The sequence below is a fragment of the Pholcus phalangioides genome, unplaced genomic scaffold, assembly GCF_987345545.1.
Source record: "Pholcus phalangioides strain wild (caught in Gottingen) unplaced genomic scaffold, Ppha-v1.0 ptg000001l_1, whole genome shotgun sequence".
NCBI classification, from domain to species: Eukaryota; Metazoa; Arthropoda; class Arachnida; order Araneae; family Pholcidae; genus Pholcus; species Pholcus phalangioides.
The window spans coordinates 22,739,137-22,752,743 of record NW_028301594.1 but is presented as its reverse complement, the minus strand read 5'-3'; the positions used below and the strand labels follow the sequence as shown (position 1 = coordinate 22,752,743).

General features: G+C 35.2%; 1 protein-coding gene across 1 annotated transcript in view; it reads right to left on the bottom strand.

Annotated features, from left to right (window-relative positions):
* Positions 1 to 6,634: 6,634 nt before the first annotated feature.
* LOC149090090 (uncharacterized) overlaps positions 6,635 to 13,607 on the bottom strand; it is a 33,796-nt gene continuing 26,823 nt past the window's right edge. Inside the window, exons 6-10 of the mRNA XM_089235536.1 lie at positions 11,088 to 11,165; positions 9,927 to 10,037; positions 9,768 to 9,806; positions 7,573 to 7,602; positions 6,635 to 6,750 (exon numbers count right to left, since the gene is read on the bottom strand). Of these exons, the coding sequence (XP_089091662.1) occupies positions 6,719 to 6,750; positions 7,573 to 7,602; positions 9,768 to 9,806; positions 9,927 to 10,037; positions 11,088 to 11,165 (290 nt within the window). The 3' untranslated portion in view covers positions 6,635 to 6,718. The remainder of the gene's footprint in view (positions 6,751 to 7,572; positions 7,603 to 9,767; positions 9,807 to 9,926; positions 10,038 to 11,087; positions 11,166 to 13,607) is intronic.

Below are 13,607 nucleotides of genomic sequence, written 5' to 3'. Positions count from 1 at the left end.
CAGAAAAGGTTTACCTATTATGCACAGTCTTTTATTTCAAGATTCATTTTATTTTAATTTATGTTTGCGAAACATAAGCTGCAATCTAGAACCTTATGCGCATACATATTGCATTACATAATTTTTCATGATTTTACCTATGTTACAAGTGAATGACTCAGTTTCTTATTACTGAACTCAGAATAATTCGGTATTCTCATCAGTGTGCTGTGGTATGGTCAGTTTATGGTCACATTTAAAGGGAGGATACAAATGGGTTAAATGTCTGGAGAAAGATTGCCAGAGACTAATATTCAGATGTATCAGATACCAGAAATGAACTTCAGAGTTAATGTTTGAGGGTTATATTGGTATATTCTGTCAGTTTGATGCCACAACCTTGCAGCATAATCAAGAGTTGAACAAAGCTGGATGCAAGGATAGTTGAGGCTTCAGCCAAGTCAGGAGGGGTAGGGGGGAAGAGTCTATATGAGATGATTCAGAAAAGATGAGAAAAACTTTGGGGTGATAGTACACACCAATACAAACACTTGTCATCAAAGAATGCATGCCATGTACCCTTGGGAAGAAGAAACCTATGCAAACAGTGAATAAAAAACGTGGATGCCAGCCCTGTGAAGTTATTCCAGCATTATTCCACCGGGAAGCAAGAAAGGATCCCGTTTTGCACAGCTGCCAATGTAAGCGCACAAATGTTTTCGGATTGGGCAACTGTCTGTGGGGAAATGCTCACCGTACATTCGTGCTGCCTCTGGTACTTCCGTTTGCAGCTCTGTAAAAGAAATACCTGTCTGCTTTTTCAGTATTACCAAAGCGTCCATTATCCTGTATGTTACAACGGTTGTACGCTGGAATAACTTCACAGGCTTGGTGTCCGTGCCTTTTGTTCACTGTGATGCAGATTTTCATACAGTTTCTTCTTCTCCACATTACATTTGCATGTATGGTGTTCTTTTTCTCCCAATAAATTTCAACAGGAAAGCCTTTATAACGTTTGCAGAGTGGCCGTTTAAAAGCGCACTAACATGTTTGCGTTTCATGTTATAACATGCATTCTTTGATGACAATTGTTTGTATTGGTGTGTACTATCATCTCTTAAAGTTTTCCCCACCTTTTCTGAATCACCCTGTATATTGCCTCTGCAACCATTGTCTTGAAAAAAGAATTTTGTGTGCCAAATAATTTCTGACCATGTTCCTGATGAACATGTTGCAACTCAAATTTTGTGATAGCTATAAGCCAGTGGTGCTTAACTCGAGGTGCGGGAGTGCGATTTCGGGCGTGGCAGTTTTGAAAAAAATTACATTATTCAGGGAAATTGGAATGATAAAAATTGAACTTTTCAATTCTTCAGAAAAATATGACTCGTGCCAATATTTTGACACTTTATCACTTAGCTTTCACTTGTAGAAATTCAGTTTTGTTAAGATTCAGTTCATTTGAGCATGTTTTATATGTTATTTATTTATGATCGAAGCTGAAAATCTAAATTTTTTGATAAATGTTTAAAAAATTAAATTATGAATCTACTGATAAAAACATACGTGCAATTTTTGTTGGGTTTTTTCAAGTTGGAAAAACAAATTTGTTCCTATATGATGTATTTATAAAGCATGTAAAAATGTTTCACATGCTGGTCTTGTTACATTGGTGTATGAGAATTTTGTGGTTAATTGCGCTTGGAATTTTTTTGTAATCACAGTTAAGCATGTTTAACCCTTTCAGACCTGAGCATTCATTTTTTGGAACTTTCAAGATGTTTTTGCATTTTCGATACTCAAAAAATACATTACAAACATAAATGTGATCAAATCTGTATTTTTTATTCAAATTTTCAATTTTTTTGTGAATAAATAATTTCATTGAATTTTTTTCAGCGGAGATGGTGCAGGGTGTATTCATCTTCACGTGTAATTTTTTTTTTGAATTTTATTGCTATATTTTATGTAATTAATCACACTTTTCCTTCAGGTGTTTTTCTCTTTAAGCCATTTTAAAGAAGAAAAAATTGCATAAGGGTGGAGGAAGAAATGTCAACACATAGTAAAGGAGGAGGACAGAGGGAAATGAATGGGAGGGTTTGGAAATGTAAGAGTGTGATAATGGGCCCTCCACAGTAGCTCTTCTTTTTTTTAAAGAGAGAAAGGAAAAAAGGAGTGAAAACTCTTAAGCACCAATCAGCAGTTAGTGAAAATCCACAGATCGAGGCAAAAACAAACTTGCTTATTCATGTTGCACACCTTGTGAAACTGGCTCTTTCTCTCCTTTGTCTCACTCCTCAAGTATTTGCAGTGTAGAACAAAATAATGCAACTGTTTTCGCCACTAATCTCTGTTAAACACTATTACCTCTTGGTATCAACGCCTCACTATGGGCACAGCCTTAATACCAATAAAGTGAAGGAAACAGATCTCTTTTTCAAATAATATTCAACTATATAGTGAAATTCATAGGTAATGATACCTTCTGTGACAAGACAATTGCCTATATATGTGTTTCGCATCCCTGAAATCTTTCTAAGGACCTCTGCTCTGAAGGAAAATACATCTGTTCTTTATATGATGCATGTGTGTGTGTGAGAGGTTTAGTATTTTAGTTTCTCATTATTATGTGGAGGTTTCATGAGTATAATTTATTTTTGTAATGATCAAGTCAAAGTTTAGTGAGTTGAATTTCTGTACTTTGAAAATATTATATAAGAATACCTTCTATAACAAATTTCTATTCTTTGAAAATGCTATATAAGGATTATCGCCTATATAACAATATTGCTCTTTGGTCCCGATGCACTCTTTACAGTGTTGTGTCAATATATTTCATTTGCAATAATAACTCTATACTATAACAATACATTTCTTCAGTCCCTCAAGTATTGTTATGCAGGTGTTTTGTCATTATATCGCTGTATAATATAAAAAATGATGAGTTCTTATGATATGTGATTTCTCGATCAAGCTCAAGGGCACCCTTGAAATCATTCAAAGGACCTCTCATCTAGGGGAAAATATATCTGTTCTTCATATGATGCATTGAGAGGTTTAATATTTTAGTTTCTCATTATTATACTGTAGATGTTTCATATGGGTATAATTTATTTTCCTAAAAATTAAGTCACACACAAAGTTTGGCGAGTTGAATTTCTATGCCTTGAATTTTCTACGACTTGAAGGAAATTTGATCTGTGTAATATATTTTGTATAAAACAAAGTTCTATTAATTTCTGGAAACTCTTTGAGACATCGAAGAAGACTAACCTTTTTTTTTAATTGTTCTTGTCGTTTTAGATTTTGATTTATAATTAATTTAGCTGTTAGTTTTCTATAAGCTTAGTCAGTGTCAACTTTGAGACTTTTTCTTCAAGTGCGGCGAAATTGGCAACCCTGATAGCCGAATAGGTATTTGCTGGCTTTGGCAACCTTTTATCAATCACATTAATCGACTGCATATTTAGTTTATTGAAATTTTGTGTATAACTTTTCAATTTTTTTTTGCTTTTCCTGCATATTTCAGTTGATTATAATCAATTGAAGTATGCAATAAATATCGCAGATTAGATTGATTCATGTATTAAATTGGATTTTTGTTTAATTGTTTGTGCTTTTTGTCAGACATCTTGAATTGACCGCCGCATAAGCAACAATTGCTTGGCATGATAAAAAGTCCCCATGTAAGGCAGTGACCAAGCTTATGAAAAATTAACCAATTTAGTTCCGAAGTAAATTGTCTAGTCAAATCGAGGTGATTTTATTGCTTTTAAAATGAGCGATGCAGATCTGTAAATGTCTACTAATGTTCGTTGTAGAACTTAATCGAATGTTTCAAAATTGAAACACATATGTATTTGATTCTTTTGCGAAATATTGCGGCAGTATGTTTTGATATACCAAAAATTTCAATGACTTGTAAATAAATGTTTTGGTTGTGGTTTTGGTTGTATTTTCATGTTATTCAAGTAATGTTCATTTGCTTTTATCATGTTATGTAATCGAGTGCAATTAGTTGTTGCAATAGCTTTGAAATGCTCAAGTTTTCTTTTTTTTGGGCGGGGATAACTAACAGAATGTTTTGAGTTTTTGCGCAGCATTGAAATGAAATTGCAGCTTTGTTTTAAGTAATCACTAACAATATTTGTGAATCAATTTGTAGTGATAATAGCAGAATTTTTATTTATTTTTTCTGTTCACATCATTTGTGAGGGGATATGTTGCCTGGGATCTTTATATTTTTCAATGAATTCTCTATTTATATGTTTGTAGGGAAACCATATTATTTTATCTCGATATTAACAACACAATAAATAATTTGGTTTTTTATTCATTGTTTTAGAATCATTCATTTGTGCATATGTAGTACACACTATATGTGACCTGGAGTAAAATTATACTATTGAGAGGGCCATTTTCTACGGAACATTGAATAACCACCTCAGAGAGGTTTATTAACTTTTATAGCGTACTAGCTATAATACCTGGGGCTGCCTGGGGTTTTCTTCATTTACTGGGAGATTGAAAAAACGATAAACCATTGTAAAGGCATATACACGTGTGAAATGCATTGCTAGGGAACCATGGTAACCAAAGTAAACATTCCGAAAGTGATTGTTCAGGCCCAAAAACCATTGTTGCCTGACAGCTTTCATTTCGGGCATTTGTCCAGCTCTGATGAACTTTTAAAGTAGCCTATTGCTCAAGTCAGGTCTTGTTTGGTAATATATGCAAAATTTGGTGACTACAATCGATATAAAATTGTAGATTTGTATAGAGAACACACACACACACAGAAAATCAATTTTATATACATAAATGAATTAAATTTTTCCCTTCATGTTGGCCCGGGCTGGACCCAGTCATCATCTGATTGCTAGTTTACTTATTTTATCTATTTGTTTATCGATTACCATCATTTTTTTCAATCGACTTTGTTTATCGTATTTTTGTTCCTGCATGAGATTTTTAACCTTGCCACTTGTTTACAGTGTAATTGTCTCTCCCACTTCAATGATGCATTTGCTTTGTTGTAATTGATGTTGACTTTTTTGACGCGTTTCCCCCTTCCTCCCCATTACTTTCCTTCAAATTATTCTGTTAGCATTGATTTTCATGTGAAGTAAACCTCTATGCAAACGATACTAGTAGTCTACCAGATTCAAAACTGAGAAATGAGGACACATAACAGTGGTAATGTCACTTTTCCCACTTCCAAAATAGATGGCACTATTATACTGATGAGAGAAAGTCATCACCACAGCAATTTTTTTCCTCTTAAGACAGCAGTTCTTAAACTTTTCCCATTCGCAGTGCCCCCCCCCCCCCCCCCCCCCAATCAACAGTTATTCATGGCTCCCCTGAGCAGTTTTTAATAAAGAGTCTCTTTGAAAAACTTTTGTCATACAAAGATTGGTGGGGGCGCAGTTTGAGAATCCTTGCCATAAGAATTTTAGACCAAGTGGAAAGATTAGGATGATGACAGTCAAATAGCTATGCAATGGTTTTGATATTGCTAGACATGAATTGGAACGAAAAAATAGATTAATATACAATAATTTGTTTCCCCTGATTTATAATGAATTGTTCCCATAGTCTGGTCAGTTTTGTTACTTTGCCTGAAGCAAGGCGAGAGATTTTCTCTCTATCTTCAGAAGTTTTTTGTTTTGGGAGCGTTGTTTTTTTGCAAGAGGTGATTTTGCGCGCCATAGGAATTATCATTGAGTGTTGTTTGCATCCTTTTTTCCTTATTTATCTGTTATGTTGCCATCGTTGATTAGCACCTTGTGGATGCATATCAAGAAATATTTATTTAGCTGAAGTGACAGCCCATGTATTTGCATGTTTACTCTCAAAAATCATAGCACCCTCATCCAGTAGTCCTATCGTTATGCCGTCCCTGGTCCATGCCCGGATGGACCATGTGTTTCGATGGCCTTGATTCTGTGGGCAGTTTTGCTGGATTCTGAAAGTTGTCATACTTTACTCCATATTTCCCTGAGCTGCTTTGTTTCTTCACATTAAAATTTTTTCACAGGCCTCTGTGCCCCTCCTGATAATCTGTCATAGCTCCCTTACAAAAAATTTCCCTTTGTTTTCCCTTAAAATATCCAAAATTAAAATTGAATCTGGGTGTTATATATGATGTTGCTGCTGTAACTAGACTTTTTAAGGAAGTTTCAACTGTTTTAGGGTATTTTTGGGCTGCTGATTCAAAACTCTCTGGATTGCCTTTAGTTTTTAAAATATATTTTACTATTTCAATGTAGTTTGTATTTCTGTAGAAATTTAATTTTAAATTTATCTTAAAAGATCGAGCCCGGAGGCGCTTTCTGCCCTGGAATCCATCTTAAAAACCCCCTAAAAGTACAACTTCAAGTGCTGCTCTCTGATAGAAGCTCCCAAAGTTAATATCCACCATATTCTAATTCAAAACTTACACAATGCTTTGAGTCAGGGCTTTACAACCTAAGGTAAAAAAAAAAAAATTCCCACACATTTGTAACACCAGGGTCTGAAAGGGATAATAATCAAAATGTTATCTAAATTTGAAGATTTTTTAAAATTAAAGATGTTCATGAATAAAATACTGAGAAAAGAATGAAAAGAATTTTATTTAGAGAGAGAAATGTTTCGTCCGGGGGGGGGGGGGGGGGAAAGAATAAATTGTTTTTCCAAGAAATGAAGCAAATTTTCCATTTTTTTTTCGGGGTCAGCAGGATCGGATTGAAATTCATCGGTACTTGCATAGATTCGGATACACAACTGAAAAGAAAAAGAATAATATTCAATAAACGCACACACGAACGATCGGAGGGAGGGCCCTCTAGATCTAGGCCAGTTATCTTCAACCTGTTGTTGCTCGTGAACACCATGGTGCTCCATGCAGTGCCGTCTTAACGCATGGGCCCACCCGGGGGGTCTAAAAAAAATGAGATCCGGTTGAAATTTTCTAGAATTTGCAAGGTAGGGAAAAACCACTTGGCCCATGATGCTCTTAAGACGGCCCCTGGCTTCATGAAAATCCCCTAAAAGAGCATCAAGAGTGCTCAATGCTCGTGTCTGATTTTGTACTTGCAAGCACTAGATCAACGCTTCAATTTAACACCCTGTAAAAATCGTATTCAGGGATTAAAATTGTGCAGATTTCAAGCAAAAGTATGTCAAAGTTGTACCGTAAGGGGTGCTCTTCATTTGATAGGCAACTCGAGGATAATTAGATGTGTTTACAATTATCAGAGTAAGTTTGTAAATTGGTAAGAAAGTAAAGAGATGTGAGATAACTTTTTTGTGATAACTGTAGGAGATGTTAAAGCAGAAACTGGTTCGATGCGAACTTGTTGAATTATTTGAATCAAATCCCACACACACATTGTATCCCCAGGTAGTCATTTTTCACAAGCCTTACTACATATTGAATTCGTAGTGTGAAAAAAAAAACGATTGCAAAAGTTTCATTCCTCTCCAGAAAATCCCGGGAAAGTTCTCGCGGAACAATTTCTTTTGGTGGAGCTGCAGTTGCCAAATAAATTTCATCATAAGCTATCAAAAAAATTCACACAAATGATTAAAAAAAAGCTCACTTACTAGTCGTGATACCTAGTTCCATGTCCTCATCTGAAAAATAAATAAATCAAGTAAAATTATTCAAGGTCAGCGAAAAGTCCTTGACAAATTCTAAAAATTAATAAAAAATCAACCAATTTGCATACAAAGGTGTGGTTTTCTCTAAAATTCCCCGTTATGGCCTAATTTTTCTTTTGATAAACTAAAAAAATAGGTAAAGTTTTTGCTCACAGATGGCGCTGTACTAAAAAAGCTTTACATAGCACGTTAAATGACACACAAACAAAAATGATCATATTGAAATGTGGTGGTTTTATGTAACGTTAATCATCATAAACATTAAAGGATGTGCTGTTTGTATTGCATTTTATGTGCTATGTCAAACTTTTTTGAGATACAGTGCGGTTTGTGAGAGAAATTTTGAACTGCACATTTTCAGTTCACTAAAAAAAAACAAACTCTAGCTGCAATAATAATAATAAGCATTTTTTTATACTGGCATGAATATCATTAGTAATTTGTCGTTATAGTGACAATTTACGTGTTCGTACCACACACCAACTTACAGAGAAGATCTTTCACTCTCTTTGGAGAAAGTTGTATTGAAAGAAATAGGATTTTATATATGGATCTTATACACCGAAACGAATCGTTGGAGACAAAAGTGATTCTCAAAAAGGAAATGAAAAAGTTAGTCTTCTTGTTCAGTGCACTTGGCTGGTGTACAAGAGGATCCGGGCTCGATTCCGGAACAGACAAATCAATTTTCTTTTCAGAGATTTGCTTCGGCATAACATCCACAGAAAAAAAAAAATTCCTATTTATTAATATATTTCGAGCCCAAAAAACACTTGAGTCATGATATCAGGGCGTCCCATAAATTCGTAAATGTGGAAGAGTAGGTAAACTTTGCCTAATAATACTTAGAAAAATCACCAACGAAAAAGACAAATACAAAACTCCTTATGCATTTCGCACGCTATGTTTGTCGCCTTCAGAGGATAAAAAATATCACGCTGACCGAGGATCCCACTTGGATTGATTACAAAATTTTTGATTTGGCCGAGATTTTGCAATCAACCCAAGTGGGATTCTTGGTTAGCGTGATATTTTCATCTTCCGAACACGATACTCATAGCCTGTCGAAATGCATAAAAAAATTTGTATATTCCTTGTATATTTGCCTTTTTCGTTGGTAATTTTTCAAAGTAAATTCGTAAATATTTTAAGAATTCGTAAGAAAAAAAACAAATTCACTTGAAAAACAAATTCACAGTTCAAATTTTACTTGATAGAGGGCTCTGCATGAAAGTAAATGAAATCAATTATTATCAAATCCTATAAAATGCAGGGTGTGCGATTAACATATCATTTCTGGATTTTTCTATTACTGGCGCTTACATAAGATCCTATTTTGATGTCGAAAATGGGTGGATAAAGCACTGATGGTAAAGTTTTTATACTTCAGCCACGAATCACCCGCTGAAGCTTTACGAATGTTTCGGACACAGAAGAGATTGAAGAAAAGTTCAGATCTAGAATTCTGGGACTTACTTTCGTGCAACGCACTTTTATCGGCAGAAATCTTTTAAATAATGAAATGAAGTACCTTCTTGAAAAATGAAGGGAAAAGTAAATAAATAGAGGATACTTGAAAAAATACAAATACAAATATACAAATACAAATACAACGCCACAACAGGCAAAATGCCCAACGAGGTGGCTCGAGTCAAAGTTTCGAACCTTTTTTTGGTTCCAAGAGAACTCCTCAATAATAGATAAGCGAAGTGCCATCTGTTGGATTTTTTTCCCTAAGATTTAGATAAACTCCCCTCCTCGTAGTTTCTCGACTTTTACCTTTCTACAGAGGCGTTGCCGAGCGTGTTGCGAGTGCTCGAGCACCCACAAAAAATTCCGTACCATGTGGCATGGTACAATTCTGCATCCTCAGAATTAATTCAGAAATCAAAGTCTACCACGAAAAACTGAAATCGAGCACTCACAGGTTCAAAACTGTTCCGACGTCCTTGTCCCTCTACGTACATCACTCAATGAATTATTGAACTTTCAGACGTTAACTGACTTTTGGATCACCCAAAATCATAGTTTGTTAGAATTTAAATCCTAGAATTTGGCCGAGGAAATATTCCTTTTCTCTCGTCATGTAGTAATTAATTAAAACACAAAATAAATAAAAAAAACGGCGTATTTCGTACCTCCATCGAAATTCCCGTCTTCTAAGGCTTGTGACATTTCTTCGAGGGAGAAAAGGAAAAAAAAATTAATCGAAGTAAAAAAAATAAATAAATGAGAACTTCCTCATATATATAAAGGAATTCAAAATTTCATTATATAAGCCAAAAAAAAGAGCCTACCGAGTTCGTTGAATCCTGTATCGTAATCGTCATAGTTTTGATCAATATTGTTATTATATTCATAATCGTTTTCCTCGTCTCCGTCCCTGTTCTTCTCGTTCAGAGGATCAACTGTGGAAGATATCAATACTCGATGAGATAATTGTTATAGTGGTGATCATAAAATAGCTTTTGCCGATATACGAGCCCCTAGCAGCCGAAAAAGTCAACAAATGCGAATAAATTTCGAGGTACAGGTGATTTTTAAAGTATGCGCTCGAGAATGAGAAGAGAAACAAAAACCTAGCTCTCGTGATTACGGTTACAGCAACAAAATTTCGAAATACAAAAACAACAAAATTCAAATGGCAACATTCATTTTTATGCATTGCATAGCGATCGGAGTAGTCAAAAACCATAAATGGCCTTAGAACGGCGTTAGTTATATAAACACAGGAGCTAGATGCGGACAAAGAAATGTGTGGAAGCAAACAATGCCGATCTCATTACTACTGTAGGAAGTTCACCCACCGAGCGGTTTGCGCACCAACTCCTTGGTGAGATCTTTTTTTTTTTTTTTTATCCGCGTCCTGCGCCGGCGTTTATGATGCTACAGGTACCGTTCTAACGCCATTTATGGTTTTTCACTGCGCTGATCATTCAGCGATGCCTAAAAAAATGTGTTGATGTTTGAAATTTTGTTGCTGTGACCGTAATAACGAGAGTATTTCATTCGCATTCGGTAATTTTTGGGGCCACTAGGGGCTCGTATATCTGCAAAGTTATCTTATGACAACCCTGTACGTAGTTTATATGCTTTTTGTCATTAATAAGTTTATGTAAAAAAAAAAGATAAATTTCCATACAAGCGTACTAACATTAAATAAATAAATAAATAAATATATATATCTGAATCTCTGAATAGTTGAATTTCTATGGCAAGAACGATCCTCATATCCAGGGTCACAAAGGGGGGGGGGGGACAGTCAGTTCTGGTTCCCAGGCACTGATTAGAAGGGGGTGGGGTGCCAAATTCACCCTTTAACTGCTCCTCTATTATTACACGGGGCTCTGAAACGAATGCTTGCCACGGCTGACAAAGTCGGGCTGCATTGCTCAAGCCCCAGGAAGCTAACGAGACAAAAAAAGAATGGAATTTTTTTAAATTATGAACATAGATACCTGGAGATATATCCGCTGGACCATTCGGCGCAGGCGCTGCTGTGCTTGAGCTCAAACGAGTTCCAAATGATGGAGCTCCTTAAAAATAAATAAAGTGAATAATTGAAAGATTTCAATATATTATAATTTTCTTCACGGGTTGCAACTATACAGGAACGTCTCAATGCATGGGCTCATACGGGCTCCAAGTGCATATGGACAACATCAGCTTCAGTAGACAAAACTAATGCTGGTGTTGATAGGGCCACGTTAGGTGACCATATGATCCGTATTTTCTCGTAATTTTGTCAAACTCTTCTTCCTAAACAGAGCAAGGCCCGCAGCTCTGTCTAAATGAAAAGATATAAGCACACATGTGATCGAACACCGGGCCAGGCTGGAAAGCGTGCTTGTATGTGTTGTGAAAATAAACTTTTTCTCGCTCTTTCAATATTAAGCCAACGTAATAATTTATATTCTTCAATGAAACTTGATTACGACTATTTTCCCAACACGATTATTAAAAATATAAATACTTGCTGACACTTTAATTATCCACTGCAATTTGAAGTAGTGTTTCATTTGGTTATTTTTCAGTGATTTACGTAGTGTATACAATTGACAATTAAATTTGGCGATTTCACCGATGAGATTTGGTACCATCAAATTTGGTACCGACTTTCCCCAGTTTTGAAAGAAAAAAAAGTTTTCGGGCGGTGTAAAACTTACTTGGGGTTGTGCAGTCTTCAAGGCATTCGCTTTACATGCAAATAAGACGACCTGAGGTTTGGGGGAGATAAGAGATATCTCCTATAAGCTTTTTCTTTCTTTCAAAGCGAGCGCAACTCAGGTCTATTACTTAGGGAGTTGTGCCGGAAGTGTAAGAGTGCGTACCCAACAGTCTGAGCACGTATCTAGTGTTGTTTGATTTTTTAGTGCTGCCATCTACATTTCAGAAGTGAAGTGTAATGATTGAATATTTGTACCGTTTTTAAGCTTTGACGAGATTCAATATAAAGAAAAATTTGAAGATCTCAAACTTTCACACTTGTGCAGACTTTTTGATAACCAGGTGAGTCCCATCAGTTATTATTATTATTATTAGATGTAATGGAGATTGTAAAGCAATTGAGAGTTTTTGTTTCAATGGGTAATGAATGTCACCCCAGGTTCTCCATAGGAAATTCTTGGTCATTTTGCCATCTTTCTAATTCTCATTTTGTCTCAGAGTACCAACTTAAAAGACATAAACGGAAGAAATCTTATAACGTAAATATGAATTGAGATTCACTCTTATAAGAATCAATACAGAATGAAAATAGCTTGACTTTATTCATAGTTTGTTCCAGACCGTAAACACGAAATTTCTGTGGGTAACTTTTCAACCTGTAACTTTTACTGCCGTAACTCATAGGTTTTCCTTTCGAGTGCACACAGATTCGGTTTTTTTTCCAACTCTTTCAATATTAGATTTAACGTATTTTCTAAAAATAATAGGTGCTTGGAGCTTTGAACATAGGTGCATAGGTGCTTGGGGGTTGGTGCGCGATCTTGGCTTCCCATGCTTTCCGATGGGAAAAGTCTCCTTCCTTTAAAGAACATTTAAAATTTTTCTATTCGCTTTAGGCACTCAATCTCTTTTCTCTCAAATACTATGGGTTTTTTTATACAATTTAGCACGAGCATTTAGGATTTTAGTTTGTTGGTTATTTTTTTTCATACTTTTAACTTTCAAAACATGCAACTTTTTCAAAAATCAACAAAATTTACCCATAAAATGATTTTTATAAAAAATCCTCGTGTTGAAGTATTTAACACCGTAGTGTTGAGAAATACACACAGTTTTAAGACATCTGGAACGAGTGTTGTTCGAAAAAATGTACTTATCTAACAAAAAACTTAGTTTAAAAAAGCATTTCAGTAGAAAACATCAGCATATATAATGCCTGCCAGTTGTTGCTATTGAAATATTTTAAAAATATCTCTAGCACAGGTAGAACCAAAACTTGAACGCAGAAAATTTTATTCTATTTGGAAATTCGAAGATGTGTTATTTGGAAAATTTGCGTGCACCAACCTTCCTAAAGTCGTTTTTTGTGTATATAAGCTTATACTGCAGGGAAACCACCAACTAGGTTGATTTTTTTCTTCCGTTCTCTTCGAAATTCAAATTTCAATTTTATTTTTTCCAGAAAGCTTACATTCTATAATATCAAATGAACTTCAATGTATATAATTTACCTAATTTCAACTTTAACGTGCACTTTTTTAGTTTATCGTAATGCTTCATGGAGCACTTCAAGGCAGAGCTATGAGTGAGTCATATGTATAAAAATAAAATTTCATTGTATAGTTTTTGTTGTCATTGTGGTTCTCTTGACATCCCGTGTTGGTCATATCGCCACTCCATTCTTGTTATACACACAAATCAGGGGGGGGGGGGCAGTCACACCCATTATGCCGAGAGACTTTGCTCATCCTGTTTTTATTTTTTTCATAAAAAGGAGGGTGTGAAAACAGTAAAATAAAAACTACATGAAT